The sequence below is a fragment of the Lemur catta genome, chromosome 2, assembly GCF_020740605.2.
Source record: "Lemur catta isolate mLemCat1 chromosome 2, mLemCat1.pri, whole genome shotgun sequence".
Classification (NCBI taxonomy): domain Eukaryota; kingdom Metazoa; phylum Chordata; class Mammalia; order Primates; family Lemuridae; genus Lemur; species Lemur catta.
In genome coordinates this window covers 19,704,793-19,727,348 of record NC_059129.1, presented here as the reverse complement: position 1 = coordinate 19,727,348, position 22,556 = coordinate 19,704,793, and the positions used below count along the sequence as shown (strand labels likewise).

Genomic DNA, 22,556 nt, shown 5'->3' with positions numbered 1-22,556 from the left:
CACGCTGCCTGTTGTGGGCTGAATGGTGGCCTCCCCAAAATGCATAGCAGATGCACTTAGGACATCACAGATAAGGCCATCTTGGATTGGGGGTGCCCTAAATCCAACCACAGATGTCCTTGTGAGAACAGGAAGGACACAGAGACAGGGTCCACGTGACGAGGCAGAGATTGGAGCGGAGCATCTGCAAGCCAGGGAACGCCGAGGGTTGGGTTGCCGGCAGCCACTGGACACTGGAGAGAGGCTGGGATGCAGGAAGGAGCCACCCACTGACCCTCCGTGTCAGACTTGGGTCTCCCGACCCGCAAGACAACTTTGTGGTTTTAAGCCTCCCAGTCTCGGGCGATTGTCACAGCAGCCCCGGAAAACTCAACCACTGCCTCTCCTGGTAAACACTCGAGATCCTTCCCGCCTTGGAGCCTCTGCGTGGGCTGTTCTCTCCGCCTGCAACGCTGTTCCCCGACCCCCACCTGCCCGACCTCTGCCCAACACTCAAGTGTCGACGGAGACGTCCCTCCTCAGCTGCCTACCCACGTCGGCGCCTGTGTGACACTGACCGCCATGCAAGAGGGGCTCATTTATCAACCGGCGCCCCTCTTCCTGCCCGTCTCCCGCCAGATGGGAACCCTGCGAGGGCCCCAGGGCACCCCAGGCCACACAGTACCTGGCACAGGCCACCTGCCGGACAAGCGGGTGTGGACTCAGTGGCCTCAGCGGAAGGACCCGGGAGGACAGAGTCCGGCTCTGGGGAAAAGCACGGCATCCGCATGGGAAGCCACAGCTTGGCTTGCTTGCAAGACTGTCTCTCTGCGTCCCCTCCCTTTGTGACAGGGAGAGAGACTCCTGGGTTTCAATCTCCAGGAGGCTGATGGATGCCTCTGGCTCCCAGCTCCTCCGGGTCAATACATGCCCCTCTTGCTGCACCTGAGCCCGGGGGACAGAGCAAGGAGCCTGGGGCACCCTGGACCCCACTAATCCTGAGCCATCGCTCCATGCCCCCAAATATCTGATTCCTGCCATGATGCATTACAGACTGTCCCCGAGAGGTAGCACCTGGGCTTCAGGCTGGGGCTCCGTCTCCAGCAGCCGGCAGATAAACCAGCTGTTTCCCTCGGCGGACGCCGCACGGAGAGCTGCAGCCACACGGCATCGAGAGATTAAAACGTTTAATTAATTTTTAGTGATCCGTGTTTGCACGGCCTTTTACAGATGAAAGGCCCCGTGGTCCCCACGGTGTGACTTCATTAATGAAATATTAATAATAATAATCTGTATAATGGGTTAAAAAATAGATAAAGCCCCGATCCCTAAGGGTTCGCTGGGGAAACCAGAGAGACAGCCCCCTCTCCAGTAACGAGGTGAAGCTCTTTGAGGAATTTTAAAATAACGTGGGAGAGGGGGTTATCTTTGTCTTTGTGCCCTGCCGCCCCTGACTTGTTGGAAGAAGTGGCTGGGGGCGGGACAGCAGCTGGGGAAGGGACCAGGGGACAGAGCGACGAGGGGGGGCCCCCTGGGTCGTGCCCACCCCTGGCCTCCCCGAGGGCGGCACCAGGAGGCACATGGTGCTGGTCAGGTGGCTCTGGAGGAGCCACCCCCCCACCCTCCCTGCCTCAAATGTCTCCCCCACCCAAATGTCTCTCGCTGGAGACTTCCTGGGCCCCACGGTCCAGACTGGTCCCATTACTCTCTCGAGGTGCACAGCACTCACGGGACACAAGAGCATGGTGTGTGCATGTCGCCCCTTTGTTTCCTCTCCTACTAAATGGTGGGCTGATGAGAGCAGGGACCGCCGTCCTGCTCACGGCTCATCCCCGGAGCCTGCACAGCCCCCGCCTGCCCCGCGAAGACAAGGACCGCTGGGGGCTGGGGAGGACGGGAGGGGGCAGAGCAGCACCCTTGGCCTGGGCTCTGACCCTCCCCTTGGGGGCTGGGCCCTGGGACCGCCTCAGAAAGGCAGGAAACCTCAGGAAATACCAGCAAAAGTGCTCTCGGCTTGGGGTCTCCTGCCCACCCTGCGGGGCCCACGGAGCCAAGGCTGGGCAGGGCTCTAGCTTGTCTCCCCACCTCTTGAGCTCAGCCACACTGGGGCCCTGGTGACCACCCGGCACGGCCCCCCGGTGCACTCTGCCACACATGTACACACACACACATGCACACACACACTCAGCATCTGCTCAGTGTGCCCAAGCTGCTCTGCCTCCTGTCTCTGTCCGGCTGTGCCCCCCAGGGCTGTCCCCAACGCCACAGCCCAGGCTGCCTCCCAGGGAAAGGCGTCTCTCTCTCCTCTGAACCCCCAGCAAATCCCGGGAGCCTGTTCCCAGGACCTGGCGTTTGCCAGCTTGTACTGTAGCCTCCTGTTCACACGTGGCATCTTCCAAACCAAAGTGAAATCCCAAAGACCTGCCTGGGTGACCTGGCCAGTGACATACCTTCTGAGCCTTGGTTTCCTGGGGGCAAAACAGGGACCACAGGGGGTGCAGAGCCTCAGCGTTAGGCGAGTGAGCCCCACTGAGGCACGAGAGAGTGTGGGGGGCACCAGAGTTGTTGGCTGCTTCTTCCTGGTGGAAAAGCCCCAAGCCAGCCTATCCCCAGGGATTGGAAAGGAGGGACAGATGGACATGCAGGCAGTGGGTGGCCGCTGCCTCCCTCCAGCTGAGGACAGAGTACTATCACCTGTTTCCAGGTAGACAGACTCTTGGGAAGAGCCTGAATCCCTGCCGCCACGGTGGTCTTGGACAGCATTTCTGGAGGACGCATTCCTGGCCGCTGTCCCCCCACCCCCACGGGCTACCTGCTGAGACCAAAGGCGGGTGGGGGTGATGGGCACATGAGGAGCCCAGCGTGTTGCCAGAGAGAGCAGATCCCCGAGAAGCGCAGGTGCACCTAACCTGCAAGTGGGAAATCACGGTGATGAGAGCAGCTTGATGAGCTGAGTCTCTGGGGAATCGATTCTGGCTGACGCAGGCAGAGGCAGGCGCGAGGGGCGGGATGAAGGCCAGGTGGGCCTGCGGGAGGGAGGCCGGGCGGGGGAGCTCAGCCCTGGCCGGATGTGGGGGGCACAGTGGGGTGCCCTTGAGGCCTCAGGCCTCCACAGGGACCTTGGGACCCCACTGCCAGCCAGCTGGCCTGGGGATGCCCACAGAGAGTGACAGCCCCATCCATCACGCCACGAGTGTGCTCCCATCGGATGTCCCTGCCACACCCTGTGCCACCGCAGTGAGTCGGGGAAGCTGTGGAGCCTGTGTCCTCAGCCCCTGCGAGGGGAGCGAGGCTCTGGCACCTCCCACCACCCAGGGAGGGCCCAGTGACACCCCTGCAGGAACAGCCAACCACGTGGCCGTCTGTGTCACTGTGGGCTCCTGACCGTGGCCCCGGAGAGCAGCCGCCCCCCTGCCCGCTGGGTTCAGACTCGCCTCCTGGGTGCTTCTCCCCCTGTCCTCTGGGAAGGGGTTCAGCGAGCGAATGTCACTCCTCTCAGACTGTGACCTCACATTGCCCTGGGACCAAGAAAGCAAGTCTACCGGCCCCGGCCTCTCACCACCCCCAGCTGACGCCGGCACACACCTTGCACGTGGGGGTAACAGGCCCCCGGCTCTTAGTGTGAACCCGAGCGCCAGTCAGGGTTCTCCAGGGAAACAGAACCAACAGGATATGTGTGTGTATGTGTATGTGCATGTGTATGTGTGTGTGCATGTATGTATGTGTGCATACACATGTGTGTGTGCACATGTGCATACATGTGTGTGTGTGTGTGTGTGTACATATAGGGGCAGAGGTTTATTATGGGAATTGGCTCGGGCTGTTATGGAGGTCGAGGAATTGGCCGAGTGATGGGTACAGAGTTTTTGTTGCAGATGATGACAGAGTTCTAGGTACAGATGGTGGATGGTTACACAACATTGTGAATGTATCTAATGCCATTTACAAATCATAAAAATGATAGATATTATGTTATGTATATTTTACCACAATCCAAATGGTGAAATGCAGTGATGCTGGTTTCTGTCCCAGCCTAGGAGACTAGCAGTTTCCTATCTCCTATCTCCTGGGACACTGACTCTGGGACCCCTGAGCTGTCATGTCAGAAGTCCAGCCGCCCCGAGACCACCATGCTGCAGAGGCCACAGGCGGGAACTCCAGTGGACAGTCCCAGCTAAGCCCTGCCTTGCAGCCGTCCCTGCCAAGATGCCAGGTACGTGAGCGAATCTTGGACCCTCCAGACCAGCCCACCCCCCAGCTGGGTACCGCCATGTGGCCTCTCATCAAGGGCACCTGGAACAGAAGAACCATCCAGCTGAGCCGAATCCATATTCTTTTTTCTTTTTTTAACACAGAGTCTCTCTGTTGCCCTGGGTAGAGTGCCGTGGTGTCAGCCTAGCTCACTGCAACCTCCATCTCCTGGGCTCAAGTGATCCTCCTGCCTCTGCCTCCTGAGTAGCTGGGACTATAGGTGTGCACCACCAGAGCTGGCTAATTTTTCTATTTTTTGCAGAGACAGGGTCTCACTCTTGCTCAGGCTGGTCTTGAACTCCTGGTCTCCCAGAGTGCTAGGATTACAGGTGTGAGCCATCGCACCTGGCCTGCATCCACATTCTCTCCCCACAAAGTCACGGTCCATAACGAAGCCACCTCTGGATGGTTCTCTGTGCAGCACAGATAACTGGACCCCCTGTGGGACAGCTGAGGCACTCACCCAGGGCACGACAGATGCTTGCCAAGTACCTGGAGTGTGCTGGGAGCTGGGGAGGTTCAGCTGAGCCCAGAACATGCCCTGCCTCTGTGGAGCTGTGGTGGGGACGCAGCAGTCCCCAGGCAACCATCGCACAAGGTCACTGGGCAGTGATGGCAGAGACACAGGGCCACGCAGGAGCCGGGAGGGCCCAAGCCAGCTGGAGAAAGCCAAGCGGGCTTCCTGGCGGGGGGGGGGGGGGCGACTTTTGGCCTCAGCCCCATCCAGACTCTCAGGGCCTCAGTTTGTCCATTTGTGGAATGAGGACCACGGGATGTCATGAGGATGAGAGGAGATGATCTAGGAGTGTGGACATTCAACCAATGCTGGGCAGAACCGGTGTGCAGAGACCCCTCACTCTCGGGGATACCTGGGTGTGCTCCAGGCGGCTGCGCTGTCCACACGTGGCATGGCCTTTGGGGGCCATCCTCCCTCCCTGGGGGGTTCGTGTCATGGCTCCACTCGAGTGCACCAGGGGGTGCCCAGTCAAGCCTTGTTTCCGGGCGTGTCTGTGAGGGGTTTCTGATGACACTTGCATCGGGACTAGTGGGCTCAGGGAAGAGAACAACCCTCCCCACTGTGGGGGGGCCATCTTCCAGCCCTTGGGGGCCTGAATACAACAAAAGGCAGAGGCAGGAGGGTTCCGCCCCTCGCTGCTGGAGCTGGGACACGTCTTCTCATCTTCTCTTGCCCTGGGACTGGGCCTGGGTGTTGGGCCTTCAGGCGCCGACTGAGCTACACCCCCAGCTTCCCGGGTCCCCAGCGTGCAGACGCAGGTGGTATGAGCCAACTCCTCATACTCAATCTCCTTTTCTATTACTATACTGGCTGTTTCTACAGAGAGCCCTGGCAATGCACCCGCCCCCCTACAGTTCCCTGAGATGGTCTCCCAGGGGCAGCGCAGGTTCTCATGCTTCTGCGGAGCCCTGTCTAAGACGCCGGCTTCGACTAGCCCCAAGGTTGCTAAAGGCCGGCCGATGCCGTCTCTCACAGGGAGGGAGGAGGCTGAGCATGGGAGCAGATGGTCCGGGAGGCGAGAACTTGGGCTCTGTGAGCTGCAGTTCTACAACACGGCAGCTGTGTGGCCTGGGACAAGTCACCTAACCTCTCTGAGCCTCCCTTTCCTCACCCCTACGGGTGTGGCAAGGGTGAAGTTGGCATTTGTAGATGCAGGGCTTGGCTGCTGGGCCTTTACTGCTGTCCCCTCATGTGGCTCCCGTTGGTCCCTTCTCTGCCCCTGATGTGCTGTGTGACCCTGGAGACATCGCTTCCCCTCTCTGGGCCTTTGATTCCTCCGTGATTCAGCAAGGGATTGGCTTAGATGGCGAAAGCCCCCTGGGCTCTTAGAATCCAGGGTATTTGCTTAGGAAGTTCCCCCCAGAGGGGCTCCTCCGCTCTGGACCTGTGGAATGGTTTCTGTCCTGGAAGGGATGGATGGAGAAGCCGCCTGGGTGGAGGAGGGTGGGCGGGAATCTCTGCCCCAGACCCTTTCCTCTCCTTGCCCCGCTGGGGGCTCCTGCATCACAGAGACAGTGAATAAACACAAGCCTTTCTCCTGGCCCTGGCGTCAGCGCCCCCAGCTCTCTTGGCAGCCTCTGGGGGGCCCGGGCTACTCCTTGGGGGCACTTGCCATCCCTGGTTCATCGCCCTCAGCCTCTGCCTGGTGCCTCTGTGCCACCCGGAACCTTCCTGGTCCTTGGGCAGTGCGCCTCCCGTGCGCCAGGAGAGCCTGCAGCCGGGCAGGCAGGGGCCAGCAGAGCAGCGGGGCACAGCCCCTCCTGGCGGCCCAGGCACCCGCCTTCCCCTGCCCACGTCCCACCAGGGCTGGCAGGACTCGGGACAGGAGAAGGAGACCAGCCGGGGCTTCAGATCCCGGGACAGGACAGGGGCAAATTGCCAAGTCCCGCCCATCCTCCACGGCATCGAAGAGCCATCTGCCACCTGAAGCTTCCCAGGGAGGGATCCCAGCCCTGGGCAGGGAACTCTGCCCACCCAGCTGACCGGCTGGTCCCCTCCGCGACCTCAGCGTCCAAGTCAGGGGTGGGGTGGGGGCTGAGCTCTCTTCAGCCTGCCCAGCTACAACGCCCACCCTGGGAGGCCACAGGAGGGAAGGTCCTTGTCCCCACTGTGCGGATGGGAGCACTGAGACTCGGGAGGCGAGTGCCCCTCGGGACCCTGAGAGGATGTGTCCAGGGGCACAGACCACCTGGACTTGTTTAGGATTGGTCACTCGACAAGGCCACACCAGAGCTGGGCGAGAACCGGGCTCCCGGCACACTGCTCTCGGTCCCCCCGGCCGGCTGCACGGGGAGTGGAGTGTCACACTCAGCCTCCCGCTGCCCCAGTCCCCAGGCTGCCCCCGACCCCGGCTTGGAGCAGGCCGGTGGGGGGAGGGTCCGGCAGGAGTGGCCTCGCCCTAATGAAGCCATCTCGCCGCCATAATGAAGACCTCATGTACCTCCAATGACACTTAGCAAATCCGGGCACAAATAAATAACCCAAGTCCAATTGAATTAACCTTCAACTGATCAGCACAGCTAAACAAATTATCCCGAGGCCCCAACGAGATTAAAAGGCCCGGCGCAGACGGGGATCGTTCGGCAGGAGGGTTCATTGGGTTTAACGAGTTTAAGCCAAATCCCTCGGCGTTCTTCCCTCTGCTTTCAGGCCACTCTGCTCCCAGAGCGCAGCCTTTCGGGGGCCACAGCCCTGGGGGGCCACAGAGGGAAACCAGACACCCGGCGAGAGAAGGCCGCGGAGGGGCGGCGGGGAGCAGGGAGACACCCCTCCACGCCAGTGAGGGCGGCGGCTGCAGGCGGCCTTCCCGGTGCTGACGCCGGGCCCGTCGCCAAGGAGATGCCCAGGTGCTCGGGTCGGAAGTGGTGCCCTCCTCGCTGACCCCTGGACGCCCAGCGGCGCCACCCTTGTGCCCCCTGCATTTTAGACCCAGGCCTACGACCCCAAGGAGGAGCCCAGGGTCACCTTCTCTCACCCCCAGCCCCACCTCTGCCCCAGCCTGTGCAGAGGTCGCCGGGGCCCCCCGCCAGGCCGATGGTGGACAGAGACACCCCCTCGGTGGGCGACCGCCATGGTGCAAGGCTATCAACGGACGGAGCCACCGCCTTGCCAGCTGCCTATGATGCGCAGGTCAACATCACTTTTAGAAGAACAGAGTACTTGGCGGTGGGTCTCTGCCTCCCAAGGCTGCTGGCCTCTCCCCCTTCCCCTGACAAAAGTGTCCCCTGCCCTGCGCCCGACACTGCAGCGGGAAGGTGAGCCCCAGAGGACGGCAAAGAACCCGAAATGGGCCATCACCCAGATCTGCTCGAGTGAGGGGCCAGCTGGGGGACACAGGACTGACCACCCAGGCTGACACAGGTCCACGGAGGTGTTGCCTGGACTCTACACAGGAAGAGGACTCAGAGCACAGTGCTCCCTGAAGCCCATTCTGGAACTGAGCAAGGCGTTGTCCTCCCTGGGCATGTGAGCTGGGCTGTCAGCCCGGACGTCCTGCCACAGGGCATTTGCTTGTAGCAGTTGACGGCCCGGGCGGGTCCAGGAGGACCTTGACCTCACTGAATCCAAAAGGCCAAAAGAACCACCCAGCGACTGGCAGCCGAAGACCACGTTCTAGAGACCCAACTTCCCTCCTGTCGAAGAGATTCACAGTGAAATCCCACGTGCCAGGAGCCAGGAGAGCGGTGAGGGCAGCTCTGCTGTGACACGTGCAAAGCCAGAGACACAGACGCCCCAGAGCAGGGGCCACTCTGAGTAAGGTCCCAATGTCACAGCTGAATTTCCAGGTGTCCCTCCATACGTCTCTAGGAAAGTCGTGCCTGCAGCGCCCTGGGAGTGGTGCTGGGGGACACCTGTTCCCGGTTTGGGGGCTGCTGTTAGGTGGTGCCCATAGGTGGGAGGGGGAGAGGGTCCCTTCAAGTGTCACCTGTGAGTGGCTGTGCTCGACAGGAGACGGCGGAGGCTGTAAGCCGTCAACTCCCAGGGACTCGAGTCTACCGTGGCGCGTGCAGGACAGGATGATGGGTGCCGAGGGACGATGGCCACCTGCAGACATGGAGAGGTGGGACAGACAGCAGCACAGCCGCGAGTCACCGAGGCCTCACTGGGCACCTGATGGGCATGAGAGCCGGGTGCTGTCTTGGCGCTGCGGGCATGTAAGGACACTCCCCTCCTTGTCCCTGAACACAAGAGGCCACCATCCACCTGGGACCAAAAGCCAGAGGAAAGTGGAACCCACACACAGCAGTTCAGAAAGGGAGGTGTCGTGGGCACCGCACAGTGGGCACCCAGCCACCTACGGATGCCAGGCTGGAAGGCCTCCCGGAGGAGGCAGCTTGAGCACAACCCCCAGAGCCAGTGCCTGGGATATCCTTCCAGGCAGAATGGAATCCCAGGCAGGAGGGAAGCAAATCCCGCCAGTCACATCTCTGTGCTTACTTCCTCAGGCTGTGCTCTGGGGTCGTCCAATGACCCTAACAACACACCCCCCCTTCATCCAGAGTCTCTTCCTGGAAGGGTCCGGGTTTGCAGATGCTCCATAGGTATCCATGGACTGAGTGAATGTGGACAACGAGTGGACCTGCCTGGCACAGTGGGGACTCCGTGGTTAGAGAGTGTGTCCCCAAACCAGGAGGAGACACCCCCACCCGTCAGGATGGCTGCTACTGGGGGACAAAAAGAAAGAAAGAACAAGGCTGGGCAGGATGGGGAGAAACCGGAACCTTGTGCTGTGCTGGAGGGGACGTGAGACGGCTCACGGCAGTGCCTCAAAGCCATCGGACACAGTGACCACAGGATCCGGCAGTTCCACCATGGGTGAGTCCCCGAGAGCAGGGTCTCAGGGAGACGTCTGTGTCCAACATCTCTGCAAAAGCCAAGGTGGACGCCACCCAGTGTCGGTGGCAGATGGGTGGGTGAACACAGAAGCAGTGGGGCCCGTCCTACAAGGGAATATTACTCAGCCTGGAAGGGCAGAAGTCCTGACACTTGCTACGACAGGGTGACCCTTGAGGACACTGCGGTAAGTGAAATAAGCCAGTCACAAAAGGGCAAATGCTGTGTGATTCCACTTCCGTGAGGTCCCAGAGCCATCAAACCCAGAGAGACAGAAAGCAGAACGGAGGTGCCAGGGCTGGGAGTGGGCGTTTCATGGGACAGACCTTCGGTTTGGGAGGATGGAGAATTCTGGACTTGGGTGGTGACGGCTGCGCAGTGTGAACATGGTTAATGCCGCTGAGCTGTGCACATCAGCGTGGCTAAGATGGTAAATTTTATGTGGTATGCATTTTGCCACAATCTAAATTAAAAGTTTAAAAGGGTGTGGCCAAGAAAGGCAGGTAGGAAGGAGGAGGGTGAGTGGGCTGGGGTGCCTCCCTCAAGGAGTGGGGGGCATGAGGCAGAGAGACCCAGGGGAGGCTGGGGGCAGGGTTGGCAGGAGGCCCACGCAGTGACCACATGGGGACAGCGGGTTTGCAGTGTAAGCCCACGGCCTCACATGCCAGGCAGAGTGCCCGCCCATTGTCCTGACGCCCCCGAGTCCCCTCAGAAAGCCTGGAGAGAACCAGCAGGTGTGAGGAGCCCAGAAAGCTTTGGGGACAGTGAGACAGGCATCTAGGGAAATGGTCTTGTTTCCCTTTTCGCTAGGGCTACCAGGAAGGTCAAAGCTAAGCCCAAGGCCTAATAACAGCAATGTGGAGGACCCAGTGGCCAGCACTCTCACACTTTGTGTTTCCACCGTCATCTTGGCAATCTATTGCAGCTTGTATTTCCCGGTCCTGATTTCAAAGTGGCTGCTGTGGCCGGGTCTATAATCCTATTTCCTGTGCGCACCGAACAGTCTGCCCAGAGGGCTGTGGGCTGGGCCTCTCCTCACCACCGCTGCAGTGCAGAGCGGGCTGGGCCCAGGGCAGGCTCAGCAGGTGCGCGTGACATAAATGACAGATGTCAGCACCTTCAAAGACAGATGGCTTTGCCATTAGGTGACTGGATGGGGCCAGAGAGAAGAGAGAGAGGCAGACAAGCAGACGGACAGAAAGGGAGACAGAGCAAGAACGAAAGACAGACAGAGACAGAGAGAGACACAGAGATAGACAGAGATGGAGAAACAGGGAGAGAAACGGAAAGACAGAGAGAGGAAATGAATGTGCCTCCGGTCCCCGGAAGGTGCAGAATCCCTCAGTGGTGGCGGGGTCAGCCCTGCCCGAAGCTGCGGTGGGAACGCAGGGGAAGGAGGAGACACGTCCTCCCCAGCAGTGAGTGAGGAAAAGATGATGCTCCATCCCTCTGCACACCGGGCGCCCTGGCAGGTCCCAGCGCTGACGGCAAGAGTGTTCTGCGGCCTCTGCTGCCCCCCAGAGGTGTTCGCTGGTAATAGCCCTCCCCACCGGCTTTCACCCTAACCCTAACCCTTGCCAGCCGCCACCCAGCTCCCACCCTCCCTGGGTGCACCTGGGGCTCTGGTCCCCCTGGCGACAACTGCAAACGGTTTTCATTCTTTCCCTTCTTATTTAGTTTCTAAAATTGCAAAAGTAAAATGTTAGCTGTAGAAGATTCAAATAGAGCAGAAATGTGTGGTCATGGAATTTGGAAGTCTTACCTAATGCTGCCCCCACCTGCCACCCAAACCACCTCCGTGACATGGGTCACCACTGGCCTTTTCCACCTGTATTTCTAGGACGTCTTTGCTCACAACCCCATCTCATCCTTGTTCACAGCTTGTCCTCCTGGGAGTATTTTTCCTTCCTTCCAACCCCCCTTGAAATCACTGCCTTTTCCACTTGTTAGGGGTGATTCCTGTTTTGCCCGACTCCACCTTGACCTGCAGCTCTTTTTCCATCGCCTGTCTTGTGTCTGCAGTGAGATCCTGGCATCTGCAGGGCCCTTGGACCTGCTCTGAGCAGAAAGTGGACTCGAGTGAATGACCAAACATTTCTCTTCTGGATGGGTGGGTGGATGGATGAAAGTATGGATGAAAAGATAGATAGTGGATATTTGCTCACCCTTCCCCAAGACTTCCCAAAGAAAAAAGGGGAAGATATGCATTTTCTTGGTGGCAGGAAATAAAAAATAGATCTGAGGAGTCCTCTTTGTGTTCAGGGCTGGTGGGGCCAGGTGGAAGGGCAAGAGCCTGTGTCTGTGGAGAGGACAGACAGCCATACGGTCGGGCTGGGGGCACAGGAGGCCTGGGAACACCCTGAATTTCTTCTCCATCTGTTACTATCATCATTTTTTTTTTTGATGCTCAAATTGTCCCACATTTGGCCAGTGGCAGCCTCTTCAGTGAGCTATTTCCCTTTGTTTAATGGTGGTGACGTGCACATAACATAAAACTCACCATCTATACCATTTTTACGTGCACTTTTCAGTGGTGTTAGGCACAGTCACGTTATTGTGCAACTGTCACCACCTCCATATCTCCAGAACTCTTTTCATCTTGAAAAACTGAAACTGTCCCCATTAAACTCTCACTCCCTGCTTCTGTTTCTGTGACTCTGACGACTCTAGGTGCCTTGTGTGAGCGGAATCACAGTGTCTGTCCTTTTGTGACTGGCGCATTTCACTCAGCGCAATGTCCCCGAGGTTCATTCAAGTTGTAGCAGGTGTCAGAATTTTTTTCCTTTTTAAGGCTGAGCGATATTCTATTGTCTGGACAGACCCCATTTGTTTGTTTATGTTTGTGGGCACTTGGGTTGCTTCCACCTTTTGTCTGTCGTGGATAATGCTGTTGTGAACGTGAGTGTACAAACATCTCTTCGAGACCCCGTTTTCCATTGTTTGGGGTTTATACCCAGAAGTGGAATTGCTGGATCATGTGGTCACTCTATGTGTATTTTTTTTTTTTTTAAGTAACAGCCGAACTGTTCTCCGAAGCAGCTATGCCATTTCACATTCCCACCCACAGTGCACGAGGGCACCCGTGTCTCTGCATCCTCATCAACACCTGTTACTATCTGTTTGTTTGCACAGTGAGTTTCACAGGTGAGTGTGATGGGCCGTAATATAAGGTGACGCCTGCTCCAGGCTGGAGGTGGGATTTTTCTAACCGTTCCACCTGTTGTTGTTTGGTTGGTTGGTTGGATTATTTATTCACTCTTACAAACACCAAAATTCACTCCTGAAGTTCAGTTCTATGAGTGCAGACAAATGCACACAGGTGTGTACCCACCGCAATCAAGATACAGAAGTTCCATCCCCCCAAAAAGTTTCTTCATGCTGTTTGTAGCCAACCAGCCCCGACTCGTAACCCCTGCAAATACTGATCACTTTCCTCGTCCTCTAATCTTGCCTTTTCCAGAATGTGCTATGAGTGGAATCAGACAGTGTATAGCCTCTTCTGATTGGTTTCTGCCATTTAGTGTACTGGTTTTGAAATTCAACCATGTTGTTGCACTCATCAGCAATACATTTCTTTTTATTGCAGGGTAGCATTCCATTGGACAGACGTACCACAGTTTCTTTATCCATTCACCTGTTGAAGATATCTGGGTTGCATGCAGTTTGGGCCACTATGAATAAAGCCACTATAAACACCCTACATAGGTTTTTGTGTGGACATAAATTTTCATTTCTCTTGGGTAAATACCTAGAAATGGAGCCACTGAGTCACGTGATAGGTGTGTGTTTTATTCTGTAAGAAACTGCCAAGCTGCCTCCCAGGGCGTCCGCACGATTTTGTGTTCCCACTGGCAACACAACACAGCAGTGTTGCAATTGCTCTGCATCCTTGCCTGCACTTGGCATTGTCAGCGTGTCTTTAGTTTAGTTTTATGTTTTTCTGTGTGTGTTAGACATTTTAGGAGGATTTAATAGTATCTTCTTGTGGTTATCAGTTCTTCCTTAACTTATAGAACTATAGATATTTGAATTTGGAAAAGCCACCTAAACCCTGAGTCCAGCCTCCTAGATCTGGAAATCCCTGTTACAAGTCCTTACCTGAGACGTGCCCACCAGTCAATTCCCCCACAGGCAGGGCTCTCACCACCTCCCGGGACAGCCTCGGAAAGTCCTGGCAGTCAGAAAGTCCTGTGCTGAGCCTTCGTAGACCCTCCCTGTGGTTCGGGCCTGTGCACCGGCCCCCAGACACAGAAAGGACCTTCCCAGCCACAGCACCCCACCATCCTTGGATGACATCAACTCCAGATCCATCTCTGCCTCCCCCGAGGCAGGATCGCAGGGCCACCTCTTCTTCCCCAGCTCCCATCCCCACCCCAGTTGAGAGCCCATAGGAGGAGATCGGAGGCACCCGGGAAACGTGGTGATCACAGAAGCAGAGACCTGGAGGGCACGTGATCAATCTGCCCATTCTACAGATGACAACAGAGGCCTAGAGAGGGCAAGGGAGTTCCGAGTCGTCAGCAAGTTAGGCAAGACTTGGGCTGTGCTGCTCCGTCCTGCCTCCAGGTCCCTCCTCCTCCCCTCCCCACGCCACCACCCCCAGTCACTCCGAACCACCCGCTTTGCAAGCCTTTTTAACTTGATCCAATTCAAACAAATGATTTTCCAGGCACTGTGACATGCAGCACGAGCAGTAAGGGCCGGGCCTCCATGTGGGCTGATGGGCTCTGTCATTTCTCGCGACACAGGGCAACGGGCTGGCTTCTTTGCCAGGGGAAATAACTTCTTAAAATATTGAAATAAAGGCTTTCAGAAATTGTGCTTGGATTAAGGTTTCATTTCTCAAAGAACTAAACAAATAGTGCGAGACGAGCAGCGGCAGTTTTCAATATTTGTAACAAGGGCAGGAAGCCTCATGCTGGGAACGAAAGATTGTAATATTTCGGCTTGACTGAGTTCGGTGGAAAACAAGTGACACGCTAAACTCCCAGTCCACGGCGGAATTAGGCCCAACAACAGTGGATTTTCTTTGTGTTTACTGTGTGGTGCTAAATAAAAATACTCCACTTGACATAAACCTCCAAAGCTCGGGGCATCGAGGGGCCACCGGGCGCCAGCTGCCCCGGCTGAGCCGAGCCTGTGCCGGTCTCTGCGGGAACTGCCGTGCCGGCCCCCACCCCGTGCGGGAGCTCCCCAGAAATGATCTTTAAACGTTCCCTGGGAGGAGGTTTTATTCCCTTTCTGAATGAACCTCTCCCTGGATCCTTGTGAACTGGATCTGGTTTTAATAGCGTTCATTAATGGCCTTTGGGAAAAATTTTAATTTTACATAGACAACCCTGGGTTTTGTTTTGGTGATAAAATATGTGTAATTTTAAATTGGTTGCTTTTAATGGTTTTTTTTTTTTCTGTCTAAAAACCTCAGCAAAAAATACGTTTCTTTTTGTTTTTGCTTTTGCATTTTTGTTTTTTTGAGACAGGGTGTCTGCTCTGTCACCTGGGCTAGAGTGCAATGGTGTCATCTTAGCTCACCGCAACCTCAGATTATCAGAATTTGGAAAAAAAATAAAGGGTTCATTATGTTTTTCTGGATAACTGGGTAATGTGAAAAGTAATCTCTGCCTTACAGAGTACCCTACTTGGAATTATTTATATTTCCATGCTGCTATTTACGCAAGGGTCTTTGCAACCACTGTGTGCAGGGACACTACCACACAGCAGGTGTGCAGGCACAGCAATGCCACAAGATTAAGTCACATCCAGCTGAGGGCAAAGCAGTGGCAGTAATGAGGCAGGTGTAAAACCCAGAGTCCTCAGAGCACAGCGTCCACCAGGCCTCAGCCGCAGGGATGCCGGAGAGAAAGATCTACAGAGGGATGGTGGAGCTGGCCCGGGGCCTCTCCGCCTGGCCCTGTGTCCTCTGCAGGTGCATGTTCCGCCTGCCTCCAGGTCGCTGTCCAGCTCCTAGTCCCTCACTGCCTGTCTTGAAGCAGAACTGTGGTATCGAGGCTGTCCTGGCACTTATTACACCCATCGAGCAGAGTCAGGGGAGTGTGCAGATTGGTTACTTTGCCACTTCTAGTCTTTCTGCTGCTTGCAAAAGCCTGGGAGTGCAGAGGGCTTGGGACCCTTCATCACAATGGGGGTCTCCGTCTTTGCTATCACCAGGGGTTCCAATGACCCATGACGGGAAGGAAACTTTATTAAGCACCTCATATGTGTCGGGCCTAAACTAGGCCCTTCTGCACGTGTGATGTCCTTGAACCCTCTCAGCAAGCAAGATTTGCTTTCTCCAAAAGGAATGAAGTACTGAAACATGCCACGACATGAATGAACCTAGAAAACATGACACTGCATGAAAGAAGCCAGACATGAAAGGCCACACAGTGTGTGATTCCATTTATATAAAATACCCAGAACAGGCAGGCCCACAGAGACAGAAAGCAGAATGGGGTGTTTCAGGGATGGGGAGGTGAGAATGGGGAGTTCTAAGTATCACGTGATTTCCAGTGTGATTTCTTCTTTGACGTGCATAATCTAGAAAGAGTTTTTTAACTCCCGATTGCATGGGAAGTTGCTTTTACATTAATTTATTGTTTAAATAGTGGTTGGTTCAGAGACAGGCATGTGACCCAGATTGGTCTAAGGAGATTCAATCTTGGGACTTTTACTGGAATTACTACGCAATAAAAGCTACTGAGGTATAACCTAGGGCCGGGGTCGGTGGGGGGATTTTACCGTAACCCAGGGACAGCCCATCCGAGAATGAAGCCAACACGGCGACTGTGGAGTTAAGACAGGGAGAGAGAAACCCTTCGAGCCTGCGGCGTTTTCACTTGTGTGAGCCCAGCAGGGACACAAGACACTTTGACATGGGTTTCTGTCACCTGCACTTAAAAAATCCTAATGGATATATCTTCCCTCATTCATTCCAAAATCTCTATTATCTAAATACAATAAAATATCTATATCTAATGCCTGTGTCTCAGGTATGCATCCCAAATATAATCTCTGTCTGCTAATCAGATCTCCTTAAAAGACAGGCTGAGAGAGGTGAGAATGATTAGTTTGTATAAATAAGATGGTTCTACCCATGACCACCACACAAAAACTTAGAGGGAATGTTGTGTCTACAAGGCTGTTATTAAAGCAGCCCTTGGGGTACCCTAAGGAAGGCCTGATGGTCCCCCTCCCAGCCACCTGCAGAGAGCCTCCCGCCTGGCCTGGAACGCTCTGGCCACACCGTCAAGAGCAACAACAGCACCCTGAGTGTGATGGCCTCCGGGTCCCCGCGGTTGGTTTGCACTCAAGCTGTTCCTCGTCTGGTGCAGAGCAGCAAGGGTCTATTTATCCAAGGATGGGGATGACAGTTCACTAACAATAAACCTAGCAGCTAAATTTATGATGTTCCATGATTCACTGTACATGGATCACCTCACTAAATCCTATGAGACAGACACAATTGTTATCTTCCTTTTTCAGCTGAGAAACTGAGGCCAGTTGTCCAACATCAGAGTTAGTAAGGGCCAAAGATTCTGAAGCCCAAAGTTTTACCCAGTCCAAGACCTCCTGTCATACCCAGGAAGTCATCATCATCTGAGATTAGGTTAACTAAGTCCCTGCTCTTGCGGGTCTGTAGCAGAAAACAGAAACAATCACAACACAAAAAGTTTCACTAATGAACTGACCATTTACATAATTGGTCTCCACTCAAACATCCCTCCCGGCGTAGCTCCAGAATCTTTCCCCAGTCGGAGCAGGTCTGGAGAGGTGTTGTGGAGCTGCGGAAGTACGATGCACACCAACCACAAAGCCAAACTGTACATCTTCCAAAAGATGGAAGATTTCTCGAAGCCCAGGAATGTCATGTTGGGGAATGCACAGACGGGGCCCAAAGGCATCGGCAAGTGTTGGGAGGGGGTCTGGCAAAGCTACACAGACAGGCATCTGAGAATGAGGAAACTGCCAAGGCTAATGACTGGATGGCACTTCAACAAGAAATGATTTGCATATCAAATGATTCAGAGAGGCTCTTGGGAAAACGATGACGCCCTTGCAATTTTTGTAAAAACCAATCCTCTTCATAACGGAGTTGGGAAAATCACACACAATGGGAAGGGTAATGTGTTGAGCACTCATACAATTTGTTGGAAAAATTAGGACCCTACCAAATGAGCACTTGATTAATTCTTTGTTGGTTCTACAAATTAATGCATTAATTGCTTTCAAAACCCAAAATTTCTTGAATGTAAGACAAATTCAAGATACATTCCTTTTTTTTTTTTTTTCAGTTTTCAAAATAACCCAAATTAAACTCTTTGCCCTACCATTGACACTGTGACTATGTGATTCCCATTTCAAGCGAACCACTTAAGGGGTCTTTCTTCCCAGCCTGTGCAGTGAGATCTTTCATTTGTCTAGGAATAGAATTTCTGCCCACACATCTATTTAAGTCACTAGAACGTCTCCTCCCTGGACCTACACCACCTCAGCCTAGGACAACCTGCTCCTCTCGTTTCCTTCATACTCAGCCTTTATCATAGATCTAGACCAGAACCAGCCCAATGACAATCCCTTACAATGCGCTTAACAGTGTCATCAAAACATCATCCATATTATTCTTCAACATCCCTTTTATAAAGGTGATAAGTTTATTTCAGAGAATTTGTAGGAGGGGGTCAGATTTCTTGAGTCCGTTTGTCTACAGAGAGAAAATGCACAAATAGGTGAGTCAAATGAAGATGTCACGTGGCAAAGCAACACATTGGCAATTTGCTTTTGGGATATGTGTGGGTGGATATGTGTTTAAATTTAGAACCAGCAAAAACTTAGACTTTACTGAGAAATTGATATGCTTCCTGCCTTTTGAGCAGTAGAACCATGAAACTCGTAATCTTTCCGTTTGTGTACTGGCTGGCTGCAAGAATGCTCAAAAATGAATTTCCTCTTGATTTATGTCTATTTTGATCATGTTTCATATGCATGCCTTTTACTTTAAGCCAGCAGAAATCATTTTGGGAGGAGCATATTTCATTTGACTTGGCTCAGGTTGGATAAAGAGTCACTAAATCACAAAAGAGAGTAGACACTAGGGACACCAAGGCTTTCTAAGGGCTTCAGTGGTGTAGACAGAAAAAATACGCCTCAGCATGGCTGTTAGGAAACTGGACAGACGGCCATTGAGTGTGGGGCTCTGAAAGGGTGTTAATCCCCCAAAGAAGGGTCTCAAGGCTCAAATTACTCTCAGCATCTGCCCAAGATCCCCCCACCTGCCAATAAAACATTCTGTTTGGAGAAATTGAGGATAAGCAGTGAGGGTTTCCTGCATCCCTGGGAGGGACAGGAAATCATCCTGCCACAGGGTAGCACTGGTCCCTCCACCTCCCCTTTACCTGGGTGTCAAGTGGGAGCAGAGACTAAAGGTGAGCGTGTGAAGGCGAGATTCAGCCCTGCCACTGTGTGGCCTTGGGCAAGATCTCTTGTAAAGGAAAATAAAAATCTCAGGACTACTCTCCTCCCCAACTCCTTAAGCAGAAGGGAAGGTGAAGGCCTCAGGCACCTGTGAGGATCTGGCCCCACAGATCATTCCTAAGAAAATTTCTTGCTGGCCTCCCATAAGCAAGGACATGCAAATTGTAACTTTGGGTATGCCTGGAAAGTCTAGCTCCTAAAACTAAAGTCTGTTCCATTCCAGGGTAATGATGAACCACAAGTTCATCTTCCCAGGTGCAGAACAGAGACAAGACAGGATCATTCTTCCACCTACCCAAGACATCTGTATAATTAATGCTTCCTTCCCTTCCTTCTTCTAACACTTGCCTTATCTTATGTAAAATGTAGACTTCCTAGGCCCCACAAGAATGTAACCATTTGTCTCACTGCCCATCCCCCTTCCATTTCTTTTCTTCTTTATGCCCTATCCCCTTTAAAACCTGAGTTCCCAAATCCCTTTGGAAAAAGTCACAGATATGTTGTGTTTTTCCCAGACATAGCCTCAAACCTTGGCTTAATAAACTCCGTTGACTGAGGTCTTTGCCTCAGTCACTTATTTTGGGCTGTCACTGTGAACACCTGCCTGTAAAACGGGGTGGTTAAGATTAAATGAACTGCTATACATAAAGCACTTGCTAAAATGCCTGGCGCACACTAAGTGCCAAAGGAGCATCAGCTATCTGAAAGGTGGCCTTGTTAATCAAGTAGCTAACAGGAAAACAAACTATCTAACAGAAAGTAAGAGAAATAAACTCAGCATACATAATTGCCCCTTTGAAGAGAAAACTCATAGCACAACTGCCCTTTGTTTTGTTCGATTAAACACCTGGGACTCAACTCATCTTTAGGCCTAACTTGTTAACTCTAAGAGTTTGTTTCATAGCGTTGAAGAGCCCTAAGCTGACAACAGGGGTGCAAGCTCCCACTCCAGCTCTCTGCCTCAGTGCCTGCCAAAGCCAGATTCCGAGAACTTTGATAAAGTCGACCTCACAGAGAAAAGGAAAAAAAAAAAATTAAAAAGCACAAGCACAGTTTCACAGCCGTTTTTGCTATCAGTTGGCTGCAATCACTTACTTTCTCTTTGCCCCCAAATAACAGCCCCAAACTTCCTATCCTCCTCGCACTTTCCTTTCCTTCTTTCGTGTCGTGCCCTTCCCACCTTTGGGAAGTAAAATAAACTTGCTTTCCTGAAACTATTCTACTCCTGGTGTGAGAATTCTTCCTCCAACCCGCCGGAGAGATCCTCCTGAGTCCCCACCCACCCTAACGCTATTCTTGCTGTGCCCAGCCCAGGACCGCAAGGTGCCTGGGGCTTCCCGGGAGGACACTAGAGCCGAGGGCCCAGTCCGGCGCCGCCGGGGTCCCGGGGCCCGACAACCCACTTCTGGAGAAGCCGAAGGTCCCTCACTGAGGGCCTAAGGCCCAGCCCTAAGGCGCCCCGAGACACGCACGGCACCGCGGAACCCCAGCATCTCAGTGCCCCAGGCCCCCCGGAGCCTCCTGGCCCGGGGACCGGAAGCCCCGCCTGCACTTCCGGGGTGGGCGGGCCCTGAGGCGAGGGCGGGCCCGCGTCACTGACGCAGAGCCACTTCCGGGCACGGCTGGGGTGAGTGGGGTTGCTTGCTGGGACCAGCCTTGCAGTGTGCGGGGTTCGGTCGCCGCTAGTGGGTACGGCTCGTCCGCACGGGACCGGCGGCCTCTCCAACCCGGATGCAGCAGGACGCGGGCGGCGGGGCTTCCGAGCGGGGCAGCCCGAGCCAGCGAGTGCCGTGGGGCGGTGTGGGCCGAGACAGCGGCGGGGGCTCTGGGGGACCCGGGGGATGGGGGCACGGGAGTCTGGGGGTCGGGGGGATCGAGGAGCTCGGGGCCCTGGGGGGCGCGGGAGCTTGGGGGGGCCGGGAGGGCCTGGGGTTGGGAAGTGGGAGACTCGCCGCCGCCCGGGACCCGCCTTCCCTGCCCGGCGTGTCTGTGGGGACGTCCTAAGTCAACGCGCCGATCCACAAAGCTCCAGGCGAAGCTGTACGGGTGGGCAGCCTCTCCCTTTGGAAGGGACCTACTTGTGTTTCTGTTTTGTGCCAAATGATGCTTGTTTGGGAGCCGCAGGGTGTATCTGACTGATCGACTTACTCCCTTTTCCCTTCTTTTTGTCTAAATTAAAGCTGCTGTTAAAGAGACTCAGCCATGGAAAGCAAACCATTGGTGACCTCGAAGCAGAAGACTGAAGTGGTGTGTGGGGTCCCCACCCAGGTGGTGTGCACAGCCTTCAGCAGTCACATCCTGGTGGTGGTGACCCAGTTTGGGAAGATGGGTACCCTGGTCTCCCTGGAGCCCAGCAATGTGGCCAGCGACATCAGCAAGCCGGTGCTTACTACAAAAGTCCTTCTGGGACAGGATGAGGTAAAGTGGTCAGGAAAGACCCCCAGGGAGGAGGGCAAACCTCTTCCATGGCTGTGATTTGTCAGTAAGGACAGGGGCATCTAGTGGGTGAGCCTCCAAGAACACTTTCCTGGGCTTTCTAGGTCCCGCTTGCCCTTGGCGGTCCGTTCCCAGCCGTCAGCATTCTAGTGCGCAGACAAGGGGAGGTATTGATTTTGTAACGTGGGCATCCTTCATATGACCCTGTCATGATGCATTATGTTAAAGAGTGGCTGTCCGAGCTCTCTCTGGAGAGATCGTCTGTGAGATTGACAGAGTTCCCCTCTGCAAGCTTGTCTTTCTTGAGTCCTTTCAGATTAGAGAAAGGAAGCAGAAGGCACCAAGGAAATAAATGTAATAATGCCTCTCTAGCAGTTTGTGTATGACTGGAGTGTTCTGAACGTCTCCTGGAACTCCAGATCACAGTTGCCTCTACTCACGGGGTGGTGATTCAGTGCTGGCGTGGGAAGCCAGCCTGGGTTCCTGGGGGATAGTTAATGAAAGCATTAAGAACAAAAGCAGGTTTCTTGCACTTAAAACGGTTTCCTCTCCTTCCCTTCACCAGCCTCTCATCCACGTCTTTGCAAAGAACCTGGTAGCGTTTGTGTCTCAAGAAGCTGGAAACAGAGCAGTCCTGCTAGCCATGGCCATGAAGGACAAGAGCATGGAGGGGGTGAAGGCCTTGAAGGAGGTGATCCGGGTGTGCCAGGTGTGGTGACCTGGAGTCAGCAGCCACGTGCTGCCCGGCGGGACCACGTGGAAACTCAAACACGCATTCAGTGACTGGAAGATCCTCCTTCTGACCCAGCAGAGGGAGGAACTTTATCTGGCTTTAGCCCTCGAAGCCAGAAAAAATATTCGTGTCTTAGGCAGACTTTACGCTGGTTACTGATGTCATCTGTGGATGGAGGGGAGAAGTAGGATGTGTCTTGGGGGAGTCGTGACTGATTCTCACTGGGGCCCAAATAGTTGCTGGTATTTGGTGCCTTTTCTCAGTCATGCTTCTCCGCAGCTGCCCAGAGCTGTCTGGTAGCTATTAAAAATACGGACTAAACGCTTCCATCACTTA

At 54.5% G+C, this 22,556-nt stretch overlaps 1 protein-coding gene across 4 annotated transcripts; it reads left to right on the top strand.

Moving 5' to 3' along the window:
* The first annotated feature begins 20,651 nt into the window (after positions 1-20,651).
* Positions 20,652-22,541, top strand: PSMG3 (proteasome assembly chaperone 3). Of its 4 annotated transcripts, none has more exons than XM_045542985.1 (3): positions 20,652-20,678; positions 21,232-21,469; positions 22,053-22,541. In XM_045542985.1, exons 2-3 carry the CDS (start codon positions 21,254-21,256, stop codon positions 22,203-22,205), a joined length of 369 nt encoding a protein of 122 aa, XP_045398941.1. In that variant the 5' UTR covers positions 20,652-20,678; positions 21,232-21,253; the 3' UTR covers positions 22,206-22,541. The 4 variants fall into 4 exon arrangements, with proteins under 4 accessions (XP_045398941.1, XP_045398942.1, XP_045398940.1 ...); XM_045542986.1 differs by lacking the exon at positions 20,652-20,678 and adding an exon at positions 20,706-20,740; XM_045542984.1 differs by lacking the exon at positions 20,652-20,678 and adding an exon at positions 20,749-20,849.
* Positions 22,542-22,556: the final 15 nt, after the last annotated feature.